The sequence below is a fragment of the Suncus etruscus genome, chromosome 20 (genome assembly GCF_024139225.1).
Source record: "Suncus etruscus isolate mSunEtr1 chromosome 20, mSunEtr1.pri.cur, whole genome shotgun sequence".
Taxonomy (NCBI): domain Eukaryota; kingdom Metazoa; phylum Chordata; class Mammalia; order Eulipotyphla; family Soricidae; genus Suncus; species Suncus etruscus.
In genome coordinates, this window is record NC_064867.1 from 3,097,516 (window position 1) to 3,121,319 (window position 23,804).

A 23,804-nucleotide genomic window follows, 5' to 3' on the forward strand; every position below is an offset into this window, starting at 1 on the left:
AGAAGCCACTAAGTGTTATGTGTTCCCCTCCCTCTCCACATCAGCTCACCTCCTGACACTCTCCTAAACCCCAGCCAGCCTCCAGTGCTGCCATTGAGAGCTCGTCAGAGCCTCCACAGAGATTCCCTTCACCTCCCAAAACTGCATGTGTATCGCTTGAGACCTGCTTACAAGATGATCCGATCTACATCACACTGTGGGGTGTGCAGCTAATAAAAAAAAATCACACTCATTCATCTAAGGAGTCATAAAGTTATGGGCTTGCAAGTAAAGACTGAGGACAGTGAAATGAGCAGCAGGCAAAGGGCAAGTCCTACAAGAAGACATGGGCAAGTGATACACCTCAGCCAGGATGGATTTCAGGGAAGCTTGTCCTATTTTGACTTGATCACAGTTAGAAAGAGGCACAGGCTCTTTCTCCTTGTACACCAGCAGAATCGAGGGAAGTGGTTAAGAAGGCCTTAGGGTGTGAGGACAGCTGGGAAGAGAGGGAGAGGAAGAACCCACTGCCTCAGACATCTCAGACTAATGGGAGTTGCACCAGACTTGCTGCCTGTCATCCAATGTGCCTGGCTGCCTGGTGCATGTAAGACAAAAACATGCTGTAAAGCATAGTTATGACAAAAATGTGAACTATGAGCAACCCTTTAAAACAATGCTGCCACTTAATTACATACAATTCATCCTATGTTGCCCATCTCCTCATCCTCCTCCTCAAGGTGTGGACATGCTGAGAAGTAAAGGCACTACAGTGCTGTCAAAATACTGACTAATTGTTGCAGTGGGGGTAGATAAGGGTTTCTGCACCAATCTTCTGGAAAGATCTGGCTCCTACAAGATGACAGCTCTGAAACAAAACATGCCAATGAATCTCACCTTTTTGCCTGAAGCCTGGAAAATTTTAATCAAGGTTCCTGATCTTTGGTCAGCTCTAAAGATATAAACCTATTGAATGAAAAAAAAATATATGGTTAAGATGGAAAAACAATGACCAAGCTACTTCTCAGCCACCACCTGGAAATCTTTTTTGAATGCTGCATGAGGTTTAGGACAGGTGTGACACTTTTCAAACATGCTCTCATTTTTACCAAGGCAGCCTAGAAAGTCTCTTTCTCTTCTGAGCCAAAAATCACCTCCCCAGGAAAAGGCACACCCATAAAGACTTGAGCCATTACATTCCTAGCAAACAAGTCGCCTGTACAGAAAGGGTTTTCTTCCTCCAAACGTCTCTTTCCTTTCCACTAGCAAGGAGCTCAGTGGGTGCTGCCATCTAAGGCAGAGAGAAGGAGAAGACTACTTGAGAATTTTTCAAGGCGATTCCATTGGTTTCAGGAGATCCACGTGGGTATCTCTGTTTGTTTTTGTTTGTTTGTTTTGTTTTGGGGCCATACCTGGCAGAGCTCAGGGGTTACTCCTGCCTCTGTGCTCAGAAATTGCTTCTGGCTCAGGGGACCATATGGGATGCCGGGATTCGAACCACCACCCGTCCTGAGTCATTCCCATGCAAGGCAAGTACCCTACCACTGTGCTACCACTCAGGTCCCCCACATGGGTATCTCTGACTTTCATTTGGGAGACACCAGCTTTATAGCAGGACTTTTCAGAGCTTTTCCTCTGTGCATTGATAGCATGACTCTTCACCACAGAGATGATTGATGTCAAACTTCTTACATGGCATGACCACAGAGGTTCTTTTCCCACTTAATATTGTCTGAAGAAGGAGATTCAAACTCCTCTCCCCTAGGGGGCAGGGAACTACCATACTGATAGGAACAATTTCCAGCTCTGTTACCAGCAGCAAATGCCCACCAAATCCTCAAGTTCAGGTGTACTGGAAATAAGTCTGAACCAGTCTCATTGCTAAGCATACTTATGCTTAGCCTTAATGCTTAGTATAAGCTTTATTTATGCTTAGAGACTTGTATGACCTTATCTAAGCATTGGAATAACTGTCACTTTGTCGACTGCTACCATTGCCTTTTACTCAACCCAGAAAAAAATTTACATTTCCACATTATCCATGAGAACTGAAACTAGGGTTCTGCTGCTGCTGCTTCTATCAAGCTACACACACTTATCTTTCTTACCACAAGCCTGGACAGGGGTTGTACTGTTATCACAACTATCTGAAAAGAAGGCAGTGAAATCAGATCCAGTTTTCTGCAGCCAGGGAGCAAAGGAAGTTACTGTCACTTACTGAGGTGAGAAATCTGACCCACAATGAGAATGACCGGAAACCATTGCTACTTGGTCACAGCTCTGCAAGCCTCTGTCCTTCATCAGGTATGAGGATCATGTGATTCAACTCTTTTTGAAGTTCTCAGAGTCTCTTTGCTTTCTTCCCTTTACCACTAGCCTATAGCCACTCTAAGAGTGCCCTGGTTACCTTTTAATTAATTAATTAATTAATTAATTTATTTTTTGCAGTGTGGGAGTCAAATCCAGGGCCTCACATGTGTAATTGCTTTACCTCTAAGCTATGACCCCAGACCTATCTGAGGTTCCAAGCAAGATACTTTCTTTTAAAAAAAAATAATTTAAAAAAATTAAAAATAGCAAAGTTTTAAATAGTCACTATAAAATTACAACATTATCTGTGTTTGGATTTCAGGCATACAACGTTCCAACACCAATCCCTTTGCCAGTGTCCGCTTTTCTCCATCAATATCTCCCTATCCTCATATACCTACTTGTCTGTTTCTACAAGAGGCATATTTTTAGCTATATATAAAGTTTTACACTGTAGTTTACAGTACTGTTGCTGATAGAGTTTCATACTTTACACCTTTCAGCACCACCTCCTCCACCTGGTTTCCATTGGCATCTCCCATTTCCACACAACCCCTTGTTCTATCCTTCATCCCCTCAACGGGTTTGTTTCCTATGTTTTAAGATGTTTCCTTCCTTCCTTCCTTACTTACTTCCTTTCTCTCTCTCTTTCTCTCTCTCTCTCTTTCTTTTCTTTCTTTCTTTCTTTCTTTCTTTCTTTCTTTCTTTCTTTCTTTCTTTCTTTCTTTCTTTCTTTCTTTCTTTCTTTCTTTTTCTTGTTTGTTTCCTATTGTATACCAGTTCTAATATTCTCTTTCCATTGTCTTGAGGATTTGTTTTTTCCATCATTATGTTCTGTTATGTTCCACAGATGAGAGATCATTCTATGTCTATCTCTCTCCCTCTGACCTTCTTCACTCAGCAGGATAAGCTTTCCAGGTCCCTCTATACATCAGCAAATTGCATGATTTTATCTTATCTTATGGCCAAGTAGTATTTCATTGTGTATATGTACCAGTTTGTTTATCAATTCTAGATGTTCCAAGACACTTTCTCACTGCGCATCCCACCCACCCCACCCCCATATTTGGGGAGAGAGGTACCTGGCCCAAGAGGAGAGTGGCACCTTTCTCTTCCTACCAGGAGACTTTGGGAAATAAATCAATGAGTACACTTGCAGGCAGCTCTGCTCAGTGGATTTCAACACATTCTACATAGAGTCACTGATGGCCTCCCCGAAGGATCATTCCAGAATTCAAACCCTACTTTTCAAGCCACTCCCAGAGAGATGACCAGACATTAGCCAAGGTCACCCATGTGGGCTCTGAGCCATTGCTCATCCCTGTGTCCTCTTCCCTATAGAACAACTGTGGAGTGTACCAAGAATGCACATTCCTGACTCACCTGGACACACTCCAGTTGTGTGGTCTATGCCCTGGCACTAAAGGACCAACCAGAGATGTGAGAGTGATAAAACTGATAAATGATAAGCAGCAGCTAGGGACCTTGCTTTGCATCAGACTGACCTGCATTCAATCCCCAACATTCCATATAGTCCCTTGAGCCCTGTCAGATGTGATCCCTGAACACAGATCCAGAAGTGAGCCCTAAGCACAATCAAGTGTGCCCCTCCCCCAGTAAATTAGAACCAACCCATATTGTTCTTTATAATAATACAGGCCCTCACAAGATCATGGTTCCCTAGAAGACTTGGCCAGACCTCACCAGGGATGGGGGGGTTAGGAAATATATATACCCCTATATATTTAGGAAATGTAGGATGCATGATACATACACACATATTATATATATATATATATATATATATATATATATATATATATATATATATATATCATGCACATATGGCCAATCCAGTCTTCATGCTGAACTGGGCCTTGGAGTTCTTTTTTTTTTTTTTTTGGTTTTTAGTTTTTGGGCCACACCCAGCAGTGCTCAGGGGTTATTCCTGGCTGTCTGCTCAGAAATAGCTCCTGGCAGGCTTGGGGGACCATATGGGACACCGGGATTCGAACCAACCACCTTTGGTCCCGAATCAGCTGCTTGCAAGGCAAACACCGCTGTGCTATCTCTCCGGGCCCCAAGGGCCTTGGAGTTCTAACACTGGAACTGATAAATCTAAGACTCGAGGCCTGAAGATAAGGCCCCTCAAACAGCTGGGATAAGACTAGCCACTGTAGGAGTAGTTAGGGAATCTGAGAGAGTGATTAGGAAGTCTTGGGAAGACACCTTTCCCTTCAGGAGTGCCACAATCCAGGGGTCAGTGCCATCCGCTCACAGAGTTGACATGAGAAATATGATCATGCAAGAGGATGGAGAGTCTCAGAGCATTCATACACAAAACTTTCTATGGAAAGTCTCAAAAGTGACTTCATTGCAAACATGAAGAGCTTCATTATTTCATCATAGTTTTGTCAACCAAGAAGGTTCCAAGAAAGGAGTCAAACTTTTCTAACAGGAAAAGCAGGCCCCAAGCCCCACCACCCTGCCTGGCCCCATTCTGTATAGCCCCTCCTCACCTTCCCAACGCCTTCATCCTGGGGAGCACCTCCAACTACATCAGTGGTGGATGAGTGAGAGAAGTGGCCTGCAGTCACTGCATAGCCTACAAAAGATTAAGCAGAAACCAAAGCAAGAGACTGAGAAAAAATAGGATGAAAATAATTCATCAGAGTAAAAATCTAATGGCACACCACTCTTCTGGACAGTTCCATCTGGTTATTCTTGGAACATCAATTACATGATTTTATAACTGATGTGGTCTTCTCGTGCTGAAAAGGCCTATAAATCACAAAGGACACCATGGGAAAACAGAATAGGAAAGAGTGCTTTCAGAGTGTCTTCTGTGTGATAGGTGCTAAATAATCTTTTCTTTTGCATTCTGAGGTATAACTGTCACTCAAGTACATACATCTAAAGTGTGTACATGCGTAGGTATCTGTCCACCACCAGCCAGAGTAAACAGAGCAAAAGAGCCAAAATCCCAGAAGGTTCCCTCATCTTTTCCCTACCAGAGGCCACTGTACTGATTTCGACCTCTAAATATTAGGCTTGTCTGTTCTAGAACTTATCCAATATAACATCTGTGGTGTTCATGTTGTTGAACGTAGTGATTTGTTTCCTTTCATTGTTGAGTGATTTCCATTGAATAAAGACATCATAAACCTTATTTTTCTCTTGTTGCTGGGCATTTGGATTGTTTTCAGTTTGGGCTATTGTGAATGAAACTACAATAAACATTCATTGAATGTTACCATCCCAACTTCACAATTCCATGAGGAAAAGTATGGCAGTTTCTTCCATTTGGTTAGACATGTGAAACTGACACTAGGAGGGTTGGACCACTTGCCTCAGATCCCAGAACAAGATTCAAATCTAACCTGTGTCTTGAAAGCCCCTGATAGTATCAAACTTTATGCTCTGTCCCTTTCTAAGAGAAGCTGGAAAGAAGCAGACCATGGACAGTGGACTGATGGATGATGGATGGATTAACTAAGGAATCTAGAAGTTCTGTACATGCAGCCATTAGTCCCCAAACTTTGTCTTCACCCTCGTATCCTAATGATGGCTCTGCATTTTGATCAATTCTCAATTACCACATGGCATGGTTTTCCCTCAGACTGAGGTTTTCAATGACACAGGAGTGATCCTGAAGTGACCTCTGCAATCCCTCCAGCACACAACAGCCTCTTGTCTTTGGCTTTGGTTTTGTTTTCATTTATTTTGCAGTGCCAGGGATTGAACTCAGGCCTCATGCATGCAAGGCAGGTGTTTTGCCCCTGAGCCATAACTTAAGCCCCTCAGGCCTTTGTTTGTATACAGAGGATCCAAGGATGCTGAGACTTAAAGGAGACCCCAAAGTCCCAGTTTCACAGACCTGCACTGCCTTCTCATTAGTCTCTTATCTATGAAACAAGACTGAGTCTCTACACCAGGCATTGGAACAAACCCTGGAATTTTTTTGTGTGTGTGGAGGGGGGCACACCCAGCAGCGCTCAGGGGTTACTCCTTGCTTTGCACTCAGAAATTGCTCCCTGCAGGCTCAGGGGGAACAAATAGGATGCCAGGAATCGAACCCAGGTCCATCCTGGGTCATCTGTGTGCAAGGCAAATGCCCTACCTCTATGCTATCTCTCTAGCTCAAAGCCCTTGAATTTTAAATAAACTCCCCCACTTCTAAGGAGCTCACAGCCCTGAGCAGTGTCTAGATATCTGCTTGGCAACTTATAAACCATGTGACTTTGGCCAGTGATATGTCTTTTCATCTCAGTTTTCTTTACCTATGAAACAAGGGAGCTAATAATAATAAGCGCTACCCGTAAACATTTTTAGGAGTTAAAAAGAAATAAGATGAATTCCAGCATGGAGGAAGTGTGCCGGAGATAATTTGGGAATGAATATGAAACTGGAAATGTGAAGTAAAGTACCACCCTCGGACACAGAATAACAATGAGAATGTCTGTATATTTGGGCAAAGCATCTACAATTAAAAGGGGAAAGGAAATCAATGGGGCCCTAGAGTCTCTATTCTCAGCCCCCAAATTAAGTTATAAGTAATGAATAGGAAAGAGAAATGCTTTCTCATCATTAGGTCTCCCTATAATGAACTTTCTATTGAGTCCAGAAGGATGGTGTTTAGGACAGAAATTAAAGAAGAGAGCCATGTAAAATTGCCATGTGCATGAACAAAAACAACCTATTTCTGTGCCTAAGTAGGCATGCCTTTGACCTGACATCTTTCTTGCCTGGCAACTGCAAATTTAAACGGTGTCCTATCTTCTTTTGAGGAGATGAAAAAGACTGAGAAAATAAGAAAAGAAAATTCTGAGCCTTTAATTAAACCTCAGTATGGGTTGCCATCAGTCACAGTAATTTCTGGTTCTTATTATTTCAATTTGTGACCAGTTTTATGCAACAGAAGCAGAGACCTTCTCCATATGGAATGCCAAGGCAAACCAGGACCATTTACCTATGATCATCTGAACTTGAACAGTTGATAAGATAAGACATAAAAAGATTTGCTTCCCTGAAGTTCAGCTGTCAGCTTGGGGGTGGGGGTGGGTCCTACCAAGCCGTGTTCAGAAGGTCCCCGAGCCAAGGATAGGGTGCTACTCAGGCCGACCACCACAACCACACATGATGATGCTTAGTGGTCCCTAGAATTGAACCAAGATTCTGGATATATACCTTTACCACTTATGCTTTCTCCCTCTCCCCTCAACTGGCTTTGTGCTAAAGTTCCAACATTTTAATTCTGCCTTCTCCTGTCCTCACCAGTGGTGTGTGTGTGTAGTGTAGTGTAGAGAAGGGAGGTTCAAAGTTGGGGAGGTCCTGAATAAAAATATAACCTATTACAACAATTAGATACAAAAATATACTGTTCCTTCCTCCAATGACACAACCCTCTATAAGTCTGGTGCCCTCACTTTCATCTGTCTTTTATCCGTCATCCCCCTCAGTTACTCACCCAGGTACGTGTACCGCCGGTTCATGATGGCATCATCGTTCAGTTTGAAGTAAGTGTTGTCTGTTAGGTTCAGCACTTTGACAGTCCCGGCCCAGTAAAAAGATCCTGGGGCCCCCATCACTACCAGCTCCTGAGGGAGAGAGAGCACAGGTTAGTGGGAAAGGTTGCTCAAGAGGGTATCAGGATGCAGGCACATCACAACCAAGAACTGGGGAGGAAACATTCCCTTGCCCAGCACTTTCTTCAGCGAAGCCATAAAGAGCCACTATTTCCTTGGACCCACTTGGACACTATTTTCATGATGGAATCAGGGTACTGATGAAGATAATTGAGGGGGGATTAGAATAAGGGTAAAACACTAGATCTCTGTCCTATCCACCTATAGGTAATACCTCTCTACTCAGTGGACTCAAGGATTAAGTAAGGAAATGGCTGAAATCTGGCAACTGAAATCACCGAATTCTAGCCACCAGTTCACATGCATGGATACCATCAGCTCACCCAAGAGAGCCTCAATCCAGCCATCCAGCACCCCACCCAGCAGATAGAGCAAGAGGAGGAAGCTTTGCACTCAGCTTAGAAAAATCTTGCACTGTTTGATCAGTCCCTACTCAGAACTCTGTCCACTGGGTGTTTCTGAAACCTGGTTTTCGTGTCTCTCTGATCCACTGCCAAGTCAGAAGAGATAGAGAGTTCAAAGAGCCATGAAGAAAAATGCACACATATAGCCTCAAGAGAGCAGAGAGAATTATGCATAAAACTAGGCCAGCAGGGGACAGAACAAGAGAGATGGATTAGGGGGCTAAACCCATACTTTATATGCAGGAATCCGGGGTTCAAACCCTGCTATTTAGTTGGTGCTCCAAGCATGTACCATAAGGAGCAAATATCAAGCTAAAGGTTTTCCTGAGCACTGCTGGACATGGCTTACAAACAAAAATCAAGCCAGGACCAAAGAGAGTTATCATCAGAACTTTAGATTAGGGGAGAATGATGGTTACACATCGTGAACAGGTCCAAGTATGCCCAAGGGTGCTACCAAACCATCAAACAAATGACCAACATGACCATTCTGGTGCTCAGAAATGATTACCTAACCTAAGGAAGCACAGACAACAGAAGACCTGTCCCAACTGTGCTAATGAAAGTTAGGCCAGAAACTCATAACAACGGGGATTCTATTTACATCACACTACATACATACCTTTAATAGACTCAGCAGCATTAAAAATATGGTACAAGTTCTAGTAGCATTGAGATCATCACAAAAGGCTATTAAATTTAAATATAATGTATGTAAAATTTAAATGTATTCAATGCATTTATACAACAACAGCAACAGATGAGTAACAGAAGAGCAAATGGAAAAGCCTCCAAACATGTGTGGTGTTTTCCACTAAACCTACAGGGAAAGGATTATAGAAATCTCCTCTCTGGTGATTTTTCATGCCTAAAGTTTATTTTTCTTTGTGCCTTTCAAAATTTTAGAACATTGATAAAAATTAAACACTGACAAGCAAGTTATCTTAGAGAACGCAAACAGTGTTCCCATGAAAAATTGCCAAAGCATTCAGAGGGAGCCACAGTTCTGAAGGCTGGGCGGGAAAAGGGTAGATGCTAGGCCATCCCTCCCAGCCATCACAGGACCCTGGCCAAGGTTTCCTTCCTACCTTCCTTCCTTCCCTAAATGGGAATTCATTTATCTATTTTTCTTTTCTGCTGACTGTCAGAAGCTACAGGTTTCCAAGAAAGTCCCCCAAGGCCAGATTCTCCCAGAGACACCGACATTTTTTCCAGGCCAGGTTCATCTGTTCAGAGGCCTGTCCCAAAAGCGAGGGTATCAGTTTATGCTGCAGAGAACCAAGAGCTGACCCAGACATGAGGGCAGAAGAGCATTCAGGAGCCTCAAAGGTCTCCAGGCTTCAATAGGGGTTCAGTGGGCTCCTTTGCTGATCCAGTCAGTCCAGGCCTTTCTTGTGTGGCTGCTTGGAAGTCTTAATCAATTATCCTGGGCTCCAAAATTGGGTAAAACTTCTGGGGAAGTCTCCTTTGTCCTCAAACATAGGCTAAAAGCTCATAGGATATTCCTAAGTCAAATAGTTTCAATAACCCCAGGATCAGAGACCCACTAGCCAAGCCAAGCACCCTGGGCCAAAGCAGCTTAGGACAGCACAGCCATGTCCAAAAGGCCAGAAAAGCACAGCCAAGGCCAGCCCTGGAGGGGAGGGGAAGGGAGAGAGCTAAGTGGCTTGACCACTCGGCCACATTTCCTGTTCAGCCTCCATCAGATGAAGTTCCAGAAAAGGGGTGGGGGGGGGAGCCAGTTCAAAGACCTTATGTTCATGGAGGTCAAACGCCTGGGAACTAAAACAGAGGCAGACACAGGCCAGAGAGGCTAAAGAGGCTAAGAGACATTGGCTGGGGTGAGGGTCATAAAACCTCTAGCACCATGGCCCAGTTGCTGCCACCCTGAGCTCAGGATTACACACTAGGGAAGCAGGGTTCTCTCAGTTTGGCATGCTGGAGAGGTGGAGTTCTGGCATGCCTTCTCATCCCCTGGTTGCCCTGAGATGGCACAGTCCCCCCAGTCTTTCCCTCCATAGACCCCCTTTCTGCTCTTCTACCACCCAGCCCCAATTCCCCATCTTCCCCAACTTTGCATCTGACTCCCGAGGTCTTCACCCACAGCTCCACACTCTCCCTGAGTTGCTGCTTCTTTCACTTCCCACCAGCTAAAGAAGGCTTCACCCCCTGCCCTGCCAAGTCCACCCACAGGAGCTATTTACTAGGAAGACTGGAACCCAAGAGAGGAAAACTGGGGAAAATGGCGGCAAAATAAAAATAAACACAGGTTTTTGGATCTCAGAGCCAGGAGTAAGCCCTGAGCACCACCAGGTTTGGCCAAAATTAACACCCCTCCAAAATAAATAAACACTGGTGAAGAAATGGGTGTTGGAGCATTGTATGACTAAAACTCAACAATCAACAACTTTTTTTTAATAATAGATTTATTTCAGAGGCCGGAGTGATAGCACAGCTGTAGGGCATTAGTCTTGCACACAGTTGACCCAGGATGGACCCGGGTTCGATCCCCAGCGTCCCATATGGCTCCCCAAGCCAGGAGCAATTTCTGAGTGCAGAGCTAGAAGTAACCTCTGAGCATCACCAGGTGTGGCCCCAAACCAAAAAAAAAAAAAAAAAAAAAAAAAAAAAAAAAAAAAACCAGAAAAACTCCTATCTCTGTCTGCCTGAAACTGTGCTTCTGAACTTCCGAAGGTTTCCTCAGGGGCCTAGGGAGCGCACCCCCAAAAACACTGCATTCTGAAGCTGGTGAGTGCCTGCATTGTGGGGCCGCGGAATCGCTTTGCCCTGCCCTGCCTTTGTTTACTCTGAGGATTTCGGGGAAAACTCCTATCTCTGTCTGCCTGAAACTGTGCTTCTGAACTTCCGAAGGTTTCCTCAGGGGCCTAGGGAGCGCACCCCCAAAAACACTGCATTTTGAAGCTGGTGAGTGCGTGCATTCTGGGGCCGCGGAATCGCTTTGCCCTGCCCTGCCTTTGTTCATTCTGAGGACTTCGGGGAAAATTCCTATCTCTGTCTGCCTGAAACTGTGCTTCTAAACTTCCGAAGGTTTCCTCAGGGGCCTAGGGAGCGCACCCCCAAAAACACTGCATTCTGAAGCTGGTGAGTGCCTGCATTGTGGGGCCGCGGAATCGCTTTGCCCTGCCCTGCCTTTGTTTACTCTGAGGACTTCGGGGAAAACTCCTATCTCTGTCTGCCTGAAACTGTGCTTCTGAACTTCCGAAGGTTTCCTCAGGGGCCTAGGGAGCGCACCCCCAAAAACACTGCATTCTGAAGCTGGTGAGTGCCTGCATTGTGGGGCCGCGGAATCGCTTTGCCCTGCCCTGCCTTTGTTTACTCTGAGGACTTCGGGGAAAACTCCTATCTCTGTCTGCCTGAAACTGTGCTTCTGAACTTCCGAAGGTTTCCTCAGGGGCCTAGGGAGTGCACCCCTAAAAAACTGCATTTTGAAGCTGGTGAGCAGCTGCATTCTGGGGCTGCGGGATCGCTCTACCTTGCCCTGCCTTTGTTCACTCTGAGGACTTGCAACTAGAGGCAACAGAAGCGCTCAGCCGCTTCGCTTCCCTTTGCAGCCGCGAACTCTTCCTAATCAATGAACCCCACCACAACACGCAGGAAAAACCACACTACAAGCGTGACAATGGGGAAAACTCGCAGGCAAACACCATCCATAGAGAATGAAGACGAAAGCTCGGTTGATCTAATAAATTACAACCGCCTGATTAACCTTTCAGATAAGGAGTTTAGAGTAGAAATATGGAATATGTTTGTAGACCTCAAAAAGAGCATAGATCGATCTGAAGAAAACACAAAAACAGAAATCAGAAAACTCCAAACTGAAATAACAGATCTGAAAAATACGGTTGCTCAACTGAAAACCACAATGGATAGCCTCGCCAACAGGGTATCAGCAGCTGAGGAGAGAATCGGAGTACTGGAAGATGAGATGCAGAAAAGCTCAACACAACAGAAGAAATTGGAAAAGAACATTAAGACAAACGAACAGGCAATGGAAAATGTACTCAAGGCATGCGAAGAGATGAAAATAGAAGTCTTTGATAAACTCAACAGAAACAACATAAGAATCATTGGAGTCCCAGAAACCCAGGAAGGAGATCTCCAAGAAGAATCAACTGTCAAAGACATCATCAAAGAGATACTCCCAGAGTTAAAGCCTACATGCAATCAAATACTGCATGCCCGAAGAATACCAGCTAAAAGAGACCCAAAGAAAAACACACCAAGACACATCCTCGTTACAATGACAAATCCCATAGATAGGGATAGAATACTGAAAGCAGCAAGATCAAAAAGGGAAATTACATTCAAAGGAGCATCCCTAAGACTTACAGCAGACATGTCACAAGAAACTCTCAAGGCCAGAAGACAGTGGTTGGATATTGTGACAAGATTGAATGAAATGAATGCCTCCCCAAGAATACTGCACCCAGCCCGACTCACATTCAGGTTTGGAGGAAGAATACACAGCTTCACGGATAAACAACAGCTCAGAAACTTCACAGAAGATAAACCAGCCTTAAAGGAAAAACTGACAGGTCTACTCTAAGACAAGAGAGACCAACAAACACAGCAAACTTATCTACAAAGATGACATTAAATCCTATGACAATCATCTCCCTCAATGTCAATGGACTAAATTCACCAATTAAAAGACACAGAGTGGCAAAATGGGTCAAAAAGATGAATCCAACCTTCTGCTGCCTACAAGAAACACATCTGAATAGTCAGAACAAACATAGACTCAAAATCAAAGGTTGGAAGAAAATTATCCAAGCAAACAACACCCTGAAAAAAGCTGGGGTGGCCATATTAATATCAGATGACACCAACTTTATACTCAGAAAAGTGGTAAGGGACAAAGATGGACACTATGTACTAATCAAGGGATATGTGCAACAGGAAGAAATCAGACTATTAAACATATATGCACCCAATGAGAGACCAGCAAATTATCTAATACAATTACTGACAAATCTGAAAGAAGAAATCAATAATAACACAATCATTGTGGGAGACTTCAACACAGCCCTATCAACACTTGATAGGTCAACCAGACTGAAACCCAACAAAAACATACTAGCCCTGAAAAGTGTTATGGAAGAAAGAGGACTAGTAGATATATACAGGACACTCCATCCCAAAAAACCTGGATACACATTCTTTTCCAATGTACATGGGTCATTCTCCAGAATAGACTACATGCTGACACATAAAACATACCTCCATAAAATCAAGAGGATAGAAATCTTGCAGGCTACCTTTGCTGACCACAAGGCTCTGAAATTAGATGTGAACTACAAAGCCACACAGAAGAAAAACTTTAACAATTGGAAATTAAACACCCTGCTACTGAACAACCAGTGGGTCCGAGATGAAATCAAAAAGGAAATCAAAACTTTCCTGGAAACAAATGATAATGAAGACACAAACTGCCAGAATCTATGGGACACAGCAAAAGCAGTCCTGAGAGGAAAATTTATAGCTCTACAAGCACACATCAGGAAGGAAGAAGGAGCATACCTGAATAACTTAATGGCGCAGCTTAAACAATTAGAAAATGACCAACAGAATGAACCAAAAATAGGGAGACAGAAGGAAATAATAAAGCTGAAAGCGGAACTCAATGAAGTGGAAAACCAAAAAGCAATCCGAAAGATCAACGAAAGCAGAAGCTGGTTCTTTGAAAAAATAAACAAGATTGATAGACCATTGGCAAAACTCACAAAGAAAGAGAGAGAGAGAAATCTGATAACCCGTATCAGAAATGAAAAGGGGGAGATCACAACAGAAATTGCAGAGATCCAAAGGATAATCAGAGGCTACTTTGAGAAACTTTATGCTACAAAACATGAGAACCTAGAAGAAATGGAAAAATTCTTGGACACTTATAACCTTCCACATTTAAGTAAGGAGGATGTAGCATATCTAAACACCCCCATCACTACTGAGGAAATTGAAACTGTAATCAAACATCTACCAAAAAAGAAAAGCCCAGGCCCAGATGGTTTTCCTAATGAATTTTTTCAAATCTTTCAAGAGGAGCTACTACCAATCCTAGCCAGACTCTTCCATGAAATTGAAAAAAAGGGAACTCTCCCAAACAGCTTTTATGAAGCCAACATTACCTTGATACCAAAACCAGACAGAGATGCTGCCAAAAAAGAAAATTACAGACCAATATCCCTGATGAATGCTGATGCAAAGATCTTCAACAAAATCCTGGCAAATAGGATCCAATGCATCATCAAGAAGATCATACACTACGACCAAGTAGGCTTCATCCCAGGAATGCAAGGATGGTTTAACATCCGTAAATCTATTAACATCATACACAACATCAACAACAAGAAAAATAAAAATCACATGATCATATCAATAGATGCAGAGAAAGCATTTGATAAGGTCCAACACCCATTCTTGATCAAAACTCTCAGCAAGATGGGAATGGAAGGAACCTTTCTCAATCTAGTTGAAGCCATCTACCACAAGCCAATGGCAAATATTATCCTCAATGGAGAAAAACTAAAAGCCTTTCCTCTAAATTCGGGTACAAGACAAGGCTGTCCTCTCTCACCACTCCTCTTCAATATAGTACTGGAAGTTCTTGCTATAGCGATCAGGCAAGAAAAAGATATCAAGGGAATTCAGATAGGAAAGGAAGAAGTCAAACTCTCATTGTTTGCAGATGATATGATACTCTACTTAGAAAACCCTAAAGACTCCACCAAAAAGCTTCTAGAAATAATAGATTCATATAGCAAGGTGGCAGGCTACAAAATCAACCTACAGAAATCAATGGCCTTTTTATACACCAATAATAATAGGGAGGAGATGGAAGTCAGGAAAGCAATCCCATTCACAATAGTGCCACACAAACTCAAATATCTTGGAGTCAACTTGACCAAAGACGTGAAGGACCTATACAAAGAAAACTATAAAGCCCTGCTCCAAGAAATAAGAGAGGACACACGGAAATGGAAACACTTACCCTGCTCATGGCTTGGCAGGATTAACATCATTAAAATGGCAATACTCCCCAAAGCATTATACAGATTTAATGCGATCCCCTTAAAAATACCCATGACATTCTTCAAAGAAGTGGATCAAACACTTATGAAGTTCATCTGGAACAATAAACATCCTCGAATAGCTAAAGCACTCCTAGGGAAAAGGAAAATGGGAGGCATTACTTTCCCCAACTTTAAACTGTACTACAAAGCAATAGTTATTAAAACAGCATGGTATTGGAATAAAGACAGACCCTCAGATCAGTGGAATAGGCTTGAGTTCTCAGAGAACATTCCCCAGGCATACAATTACCTAATTTTTGACAAAGGAGCAAGAAATCCTAAGTGGAGCAGAGAAAATCTCTTCAACAAGTGGTGCTGGCAGAACTGGTTAGCGACTTGCAAAAAAGCGAACATAGACCCCCAGTTAACATCATGTACGAAGGTAAAATCCAAATGGATTAAAGACCTTGATATCAGACCAGATACCATAAGGTATATAGAACAACATGTCGGTAAAACACTCCATGACATTGAGACTAAAGGTATCTTCAAGGAGGAAACTGCACTTTCCAAACAAGTGGAAGCAGAGATTAACAGATGGGAATACATTAAACTGAAAAGCTTCTGCACCTCAAAAGAAATAGTGCCCAGGATACAAGAGTCACCCACTGAGTGGGAGAAACTATTCACCCAACATCCTTCAGATAAGGGGCTAATATCCAAAATATACAGGGCACTGACAGAACTTTACAAAAAAAAAACATCTAATCCCATCAAAAAATGGGGAAAAGAAATGAACAGACACTTTGATAAAAAAGAAATACAAATGGCCAAAAGACACATGAAAAAATGCTCCTCGTCACTAATCATCAGAGAGATGCAAATCAAAACAACGATGAGATACCACCTCACACCACAGAGATTGGCGCACATCACAAAGAATGAGAACAATCAGTGCTGGCGGGGATGTGGAGAGAAAGGAACTCTTATCCACTGCTGGTGGGAATGCCGTCTAGTACAGCCTCTATGGAAAGCGATATGGAGGTTTCTTCAAAAACTGGAAATTGAGCTCCCATTCGACCCAGCTATTCCACTCCTAGGGATATACCCTAGGAACACAAAAATACAATACAAAAACCCCTTCCTCACACCTATATTTATTGCAGCACTATTCACAATAGCCAGGCTCTGGAAACAACCAAGATGCCCTTCAACAGACGAATGGCTAAAGAAATTGTGGTACATATACACAATGGAATATTATGCAGCCGTCAGGAGAGATGAAGTCATGAAATTTTCCTATACATGGATGTACATGGAATCTATCATGCTCAGTGAAATAAGTCAGAGGGAGAGAGAGAGACGCAGAATAGTCTCACTCATCTATGGGTCTTAAGAAAAATAAAAGTCATTTTTGTAACAATCCTCAGAGACAATTAGAGGAGAGCTGGAACACCAGCTCACTCCATGAAGCTCACCACAAGAGTGATGAGCACAGTTATAGAAATAACTACACTGAGAACTACCATAATCAAGTGAATGAATGAGGGAACTGGAAAGCCTGTCTGGAGTACAGGTGGGGGTGGGGTGGGATGGAGGGAGATTTGGGACTTTGGTGGCGGGAATGTTGCACTGGTGAAGAGGGGTGATCTTTATAGGACTGAAACCTTATCACAATCATTTATGTAATCAAGATATCCAAATAAAGAGAAAAAAAATAATCTTAAAAAAAAAATTCTATTCTGAAAAGGAAAAAAAAAAAAAAAAAAAAAAAACAAAAAAAATTTATTTCAGCACCATGATTATCTTCCTGGGTCTCTGAAACTCCAATAATTCTTATGTTGTTTCTGCTGAGTTTATCAAAGACTTCTGTTTTCAACTGTTCACATTCTTTGAGTAATTTTTACACTGTCTGATCAGTCGTTTTAAGGTTCTTTCCAATCTCTTCTGCTGTATGAAGTAGTTTTACATCTCATCTTCCAGCTCGCTGATTCTGTCCTCAGCTGCTGTTACTCTGTTGGAGAGGCTTCCTATTGAGGTTTTCATTTCATCTACTGAGTTTTTCAGTCATGTTATTTCAGTGTGGAGTTTTTTGATTTATATCTTTGTGGTCTATTCAACTCGATCTTTGAGTTCTAGAATATCCTCCATATTTCTACTCTAAACTCCTTATCTGAGAGGTTAACTAGACTGTTGGTACTTTTTGGGCCATCAGAGCTACCATCTTCATTCTCTATTCTCTATGCATGATGTTGTCCTGCGTTGTTTCCCCATTGGCACACTTGTAGTGTGTATTTTACTATATGTGTGGTGGGGTTTATATGGGCTAGAGGATGTGTGTAGCTACCCCACACACACACCTTTTTTACTTTTTGTATTTTTATCTCTTATCTTTTAAATCGGGGCTCCCATCCTTTTCATAGAAACTTGGGACATAAATTACTTTATTTTACTACATATTCCTGAATTTTTTCTATAAAACTAAGAAAAAAGGAATAAAGAAAGGCTGGGGGTGGGCCAGGGACCAAGGGCCAAGTGGTCTTGGATACACCGGTGGGGAAATAAATAAGGACAGAATTAAATATCCAAGCCAAAGTCAATGATGATAGAATCAAGAGACCTAAACTTTAACAATCTAAACTTAAAGGGGCCTTTTAGATTGGTATGCCAGGGGGAAAAGGGTGGTGGTATGGATGCAGATGGGACCATTTTTGGAGGGAGGTTGACACTGGTAGTGGGATTGGCCCTGATTCATGGTATATCTCAAATTCAATTATTAAGGAATCTGCAAGTCACAATTGTTTCAATAAAATAAAATTTAAAAAGAAAAGAGTGGGCTCAGTCAGGGCTAGAGCTCAGGGGCCCTGTATTTGCCTTGCATGAGTGAAATTATTGGCTCTACCCATCCTCAACACCACAATAAAATATCAAAATAAATGTCAGCTGGATGAAGGAGATGAATGCTTTTATAATGTATGACAGTGCTGGAAGAGGCGCTGGGGAACTAATATGAGGGTTAAGGTTGATGCTGACCCTGGAGCAACCTCCAGTTGCACATGGTCTTCTGAGCATTTCCAGATGCACCCTTAGGGGCTCTAAGACCCAGAGAATTCCCAACACCTCAGGGCCCAACCATCACTAAAACCTCAGGCTCCTGCATTGATCTGCCAGATCCATGGCCAAGAATTATTAGGAGAGTGACCAGGGAGTGTCCAAGGAGGCGCCCCTGAAAAAAAGAATGCTACCTCTTCAACAGAAAGTTTACTTTTATTATTTTTATAATATTTTAATTTAAGCACCATGATTGCAAACATGTTTGTAGTTGTGGTTTAGTCATAAAAAAGGAACATTCCCCCTTCACCAGTGCAATCTTTTATATTGTAGCCTACCCCATGACAGAAGTTCTAAAGCCAAGTGGCAGAGCTTACAGAAAGTACAGTGGGGATGGGAAGCAGACTCAAAAGGAGGGGAGAACCATGGTCTGAAGCAAGATTGAAGTGAGTGCTATGCCACAGTGATGCCACACTAATGCCACCAAGATATTTAATTCAGTTAACCTAATGCCCTGTACATTTCCCACCATTAGAAACAAGGGATGGGAGCAGGGAGACCAGGGCAGGCTGTTTAGTACATGTCAAGGCACTGTCTGTGGCTTTTCTAGAAGGGAAGGGGTGAGCTTGCAGGCATGAAAGCTTTCACTGTGAGAAGTTTAAGGACTTAAAACAACACTATTTCAGGGGAATTAGAAATATAATCCCTTTTTACGTGGCATAAGCCATTAGATGAATATTGGTGCCACTTGTGGGGCCTGGCATGGAACTTGGTACATGCAGCGTCAGAAAATGCTGGAGACTTAAAGGTATCCTTGTTTCTCCACTATAAAGAGAGAGATATCAGCTTCACAAGGGCCAGCAATGAAACCCCAAGGACAAGTTGGATTTCACATAGTCCAATTGATTCCTTCCATGGCGTCTCAGAGCCCAACTCTGAGAGAAATGTTCCAACTAGAGTCTCTTCCAAATGAACCACCCAGGCACCAGCCTATGGCCTCTGGCCAGTTACCTCCTCTACTCCCCTCTACTTCAATGGCCTTCCCTGGATGTGAAGCCAAGAATCTATTTACTCACTCTCAAAAGTCTATGTTTTGTTCTGTTTTGGTTTGGTTTTTTGGTTTGTTCTTTTTTGTACTTTTTTTATTACTGCCCTATTGTTTTTTGTTTCTGTTTTTGGTTTTTTTTTTGGTTTGTTTTGCTTTGTTTTGTTATTCTTCTCTTCTTTCTTTTTTATTTTTTCCCTTTCTCCTTCTAAAGGGAAATTTATAACACCTAGGTAGACGCCCCCTAGTTCCTTTTTTACTTTTCTTTTCTTTTTCTCCTTTTGCTTTTGTGTTTATTTTTGTTTTTCTTTTCTTCTTCCTTATCTTTTCATATATCTCCAACAGAACCACATTACTAGAATCATCTTGTTCTGTCTTACAATTTGAGAGGGGAAAAATGGACGGTACCAAGATCAGACAGTCAAATGAACATTTAGTGGAAATAAAAAAATCATCAGACTTGAACACCAAACCCATACTCAAGGACAACAGAATCAATACCCAATTTACAACAAGCTGTACAAGTGAGAAACAGTTACACTAGCATTATGTGGAGTAAAGGAGGGAGATATGGAGTGCATGCTGGGAACCGGGGTGGAGGAAAGACAACACTAGTGGTGGGAATGCCCTCATCCATTGTCACTATGTGCCCTAAATATTTCTGTGAAGTAATTGTAATGCACTTTGACCACAATAAAAATTTGAAGAAAAAAAAAAAGTCTATGGGATGCCAGAAGCCCCATCTCTGGGGCCTCCTGAAGAATCAGTGAGAAGCACCACAAAATGAGAAATGCCCACCCCCCACCAACACCCACCTCAGTGAAGAAACCCGCTATGCCAGCCTGGCAGGAGCCATGTTCTTCTCCGTACTTCTTCTTGTACTCTGCAGGGAAAGAGAGAAGCAGACCACAACCTTGTCAGTGCAAGTCCCTCATCCCACAGAGAAGCCAAGAGTGCCAGCCACTTTTGCTAGGAGCTGCTGCCACAGGGCCCTGGACCACCATCCACACTGGGGGATTGGGAGGCACACTCGGAAATCCACCAGACCTCAAGCATCCAAATCTTGGCATCATCAGGGAGGGATGCTTCCAGGAGCCCCCAAAGACATCTCCTGCCCACGTGGGCTGGGGAGAGCTGCCATGATTATTAATGGAGAAGCTGGTGGCAATTATTTCATCTGCTTTCCAGTAGAATGAGCCTCATAAGCATGAAAGCATGAGCCACAATAGAAGGGGGCATTCTCGGGCAGATTTCCCAGGATGTCTCCCTATAGATTCCAGACCAACTTCTATGTCGAAGTACCATGCTTTCAGCTCTCCACCCAAAGGCAAGCCTGAGCGTTCAGGGCTGCAAGAAGCACAGACTTGTGGATTTGCCTCAGCTGGCATATAGTGACTGATGCCCTGTGGGTATCTCCTGCCCAACTTCTTGTTTATCCCACTTGAATGATCAGAACCGCCCACACATGGAATGGGCGAGTAGGGGAGTCTGTCTGGGAGGAAAGAGGGGATTTAAAGGAGAGTTAGAGTCAGCAAAGGGAGTCAGTCAGCAAGGAAGCCTGGAGAGCAGCTGAAACAGGCAGAAGAGCCAGAGAAGGAGCTGCTTGGAAAAGGCTTAGCATAGAGGCCATGTGAGAAAATGTACATGGCTGCTAGGATCATGAAATAAAGCTGGATTTCTCCTGGAACTTCATCTGACTTCTGCTGTCACCCTGCAACCTTCAGACCCACCATGCCCAGGGGTCCTCAAACTTTTTAAACAGGGGGCCAGTTCACTGTCCCTCAGACCGTTGAAGGACCAGACTATAGTGAAAATAAAAACTATGAGCAAGTTCCTATGCACACTGCATATATCTTATTTTGAAGTGAAGAAACAAAACGGGAACAAGTACAATATGTGGCCTGCGGGCCGTAGTTTGAAGACCCCTGCTAGGGGATGGGATGCAGGAGCCAGTCTGAACCGAGAAAAGCCTCAGCATCCCCCTCCCAACACATGTGGACTGTCGATTTATATTAAAATGACAATGCCCTTTGGTGAATGCTGACGCCTCTAGCCTCCTGGGGAAGGAAAAAGAGGAAGGCAGGTCCAGGTTGGAAGTGGATCTGCTCTTGCCCTCTGCAACTCCTCTAGGCGCCAGCACTTCCAGCCAACAAAGGAGTTTTCTTGCGGTTTTATTTCTTTCTTTTTTTTTTTTTTTGCTCTTTTTTTATTAAATATAATTTTTATTTTAATCATAGTGGCTTACATATCGTTGACAATAATATTTTAGGTACATATTAACAGAAAATCAGGGGAATTCCCATCACCGAATTGTCCTCCCTCCACCTCCATTCCCTTCCTTCTTCCCATATCCTCTTCCTTTACCCCTGCGACTGCTAGAATAAGCGGTCCCCTCAGTGCCTAGCTTACTACTTAGTGGTCTTACACCTATTTGGTCTTGGTACCTCCCTTATCCCCCCCCCAATTGGGAGGTGGGACTAGATAGTTCAAGTTATGCGCTTTTGTTTGAAGAAGAGAAAAGTAAAGCGGTTTTATTTCTAAGCTGGCAAGGAAAAGACTTCCGCCTGTGCCAGGCTCCATGTCAGCTACCTCCACTAGAGCTGTTGCATTTGCTGCCTCCTCCCTGGAAACCTGTGCTACCATTGCACAGGGAAAAGGTCTTCAGGCACAGAGAGGGTCACTGAACAACACAGGGTCACAGAGCTTTTGAAGGGCAAGCCTAGGAGACTACCAAAACTGGAACTCAGAAGCTTTCCTTCTTTCGCCTCAAAGACCCACCAAAGATTTTGCAATGACACAAAGCCCAGGAAGTGGAAAAATTTCCCAGGCCCAGTCACTGAGCTGGAGAAATGAATTACATGTGAAACTGATGTTCTAGGCAGCGGTTCACACCTGGCCCTAGGTAGCTTCAGGTAGGACTACTCAGCAGCAACAGCAAGATAATTCAGCCACCCCTGGCCACTCACTCCTCAACCTCTTAACAAGTCTCTGATACCATTAAAGGCAAGATACAGAATCTGACCATGCAAAATAAACACACAGGAACAAGGAAACTATGAAACTGTGATTGCGACACAATGCCACTTCCTGCAGTTCAGCATGTCTACTCAGGAGAAGGGAAAAAGGGCCCTAGGGACGTATACAGAGTAATTCAGTTTCTAACAACACTCACCACAGAGCCTGGTAACATTTTCCAGTAAGTACCCATTAACCCACTGCTAAATTACAAGGAATGTCAATTGAGTTATTCCTCTTCCCTGTGAGGGGAAATCAGTTCCTCTGTTCTTACAGAGACAACTCCAAAGCCTGCCAGAAACCAACCCCGTGACAAGAGGAACTCACTCGTTTTCTGTAAAAAAAAAAATCTTACACTCAGTAGGACGGGCAGAGTGGCTTATGCAAAACGATAAAGAACTCTTGCACCAAATTGTGGTAAGAAAAAATGGCTCCTGAGCCTAGCAGCACAATGGCAAGAAGGCACCCACAACCCCCTATAAACCAACAGTTATATTAAATCTGCAAAGTCTGGCACCTTTTTGGTGCAAAATATAATGGTTCAGCCTCAAATGGATGGTATGTGAGAAATATGCACTGGTGAAGGCTGTTATACATTGTCTGTAATTCAATCATGAACAACTTTATCTGTGGAGAGAATAAAAATTGTAGTATGAACAACCTCGTAACCACAGTGCTTAAATAAAAAAAAATTTTAATGGAAACAAAGAACGTAAGAACCGGCCTTCACTGGGAAATATGCCACTTTGGGAGTGGAGGGTATTGGCGAATAGAATGGGGGAAAGGATACAACTATGGAAGCACTCAGCCAGCAGGAGGAAGAGGTACTGAAAGATTGTGGTAAAGTGTTATGCACGAAGCCCTATTCGTAACAGTACTGGAACCACAGTGCAAAAAAATTATTTAAAAGTACCTCTCATTGAGACAGACTGTGGATGAGAGGCAAAGCGGGAAGGTAGGAAGAAGGGCGTTAGTAAAATTAAATGGACTTCAGTGTTGAAACATTGTATGCCTGAAACCCAATTCTGAATAATTTTGTAGTTTCACAGACTAAAATTTTAATTTAGTTCTAAAGATTGATTTTAAAAGTTATGGTATGAACAGGAATGAAGTGGCGGCCTTGTCTTTTAAAAAAAAATCAAGCAACGTCTTTTCCTGATATGAGCCCTAAAAATAGTAGCTAATAGGCCAAAGAGATAGCACAGCAGTAGGGCGTTTGCCTTGCATGTGGCCAATCCAGGATGGATGATGGTTGAAATCCGGCATCCCATAGGTTCCTGTGCCTGCCAGTAATGATTTCTGAGTGCTGAGCCAGAAGTAACCC

The 23,804-nt window shown here is 43.0% G+C and overlaps 1 protein-coding gene across 1 annotated transcript in view; it reads right to left on the reverse strand.

Annotated features, from left to right (window-relative positions):
* The window catches only part of ITGA9 (integrin subunit alpha 9), a 329,022-nt gene that overhangs the window by 266,397 nt on the left and 38,821 nt on the right, over positions 1-23,804 (reverse strand). Inside the window, exons 5-8 of the mRNA XM_049766467.1 lie at positions 20,281-20,348; positions 7,757-7,886; positions 4,809-4,894; positions 877-945 (exon numbers count right to left, since the gene is read on the reverse strand). Coding sequence (XP_049622424.1) covers positions 877-945; positions 4,809-4,894; positions 7,757-7,886; positions 20,281-20,348 — 353 coding nt within the window. The remainder of the gene's footprint in view (positions 1-876; positions 946-4,808; positions 4,895-7,756; positions 7,887-20,280; positions 20,349-23,804) is intronic.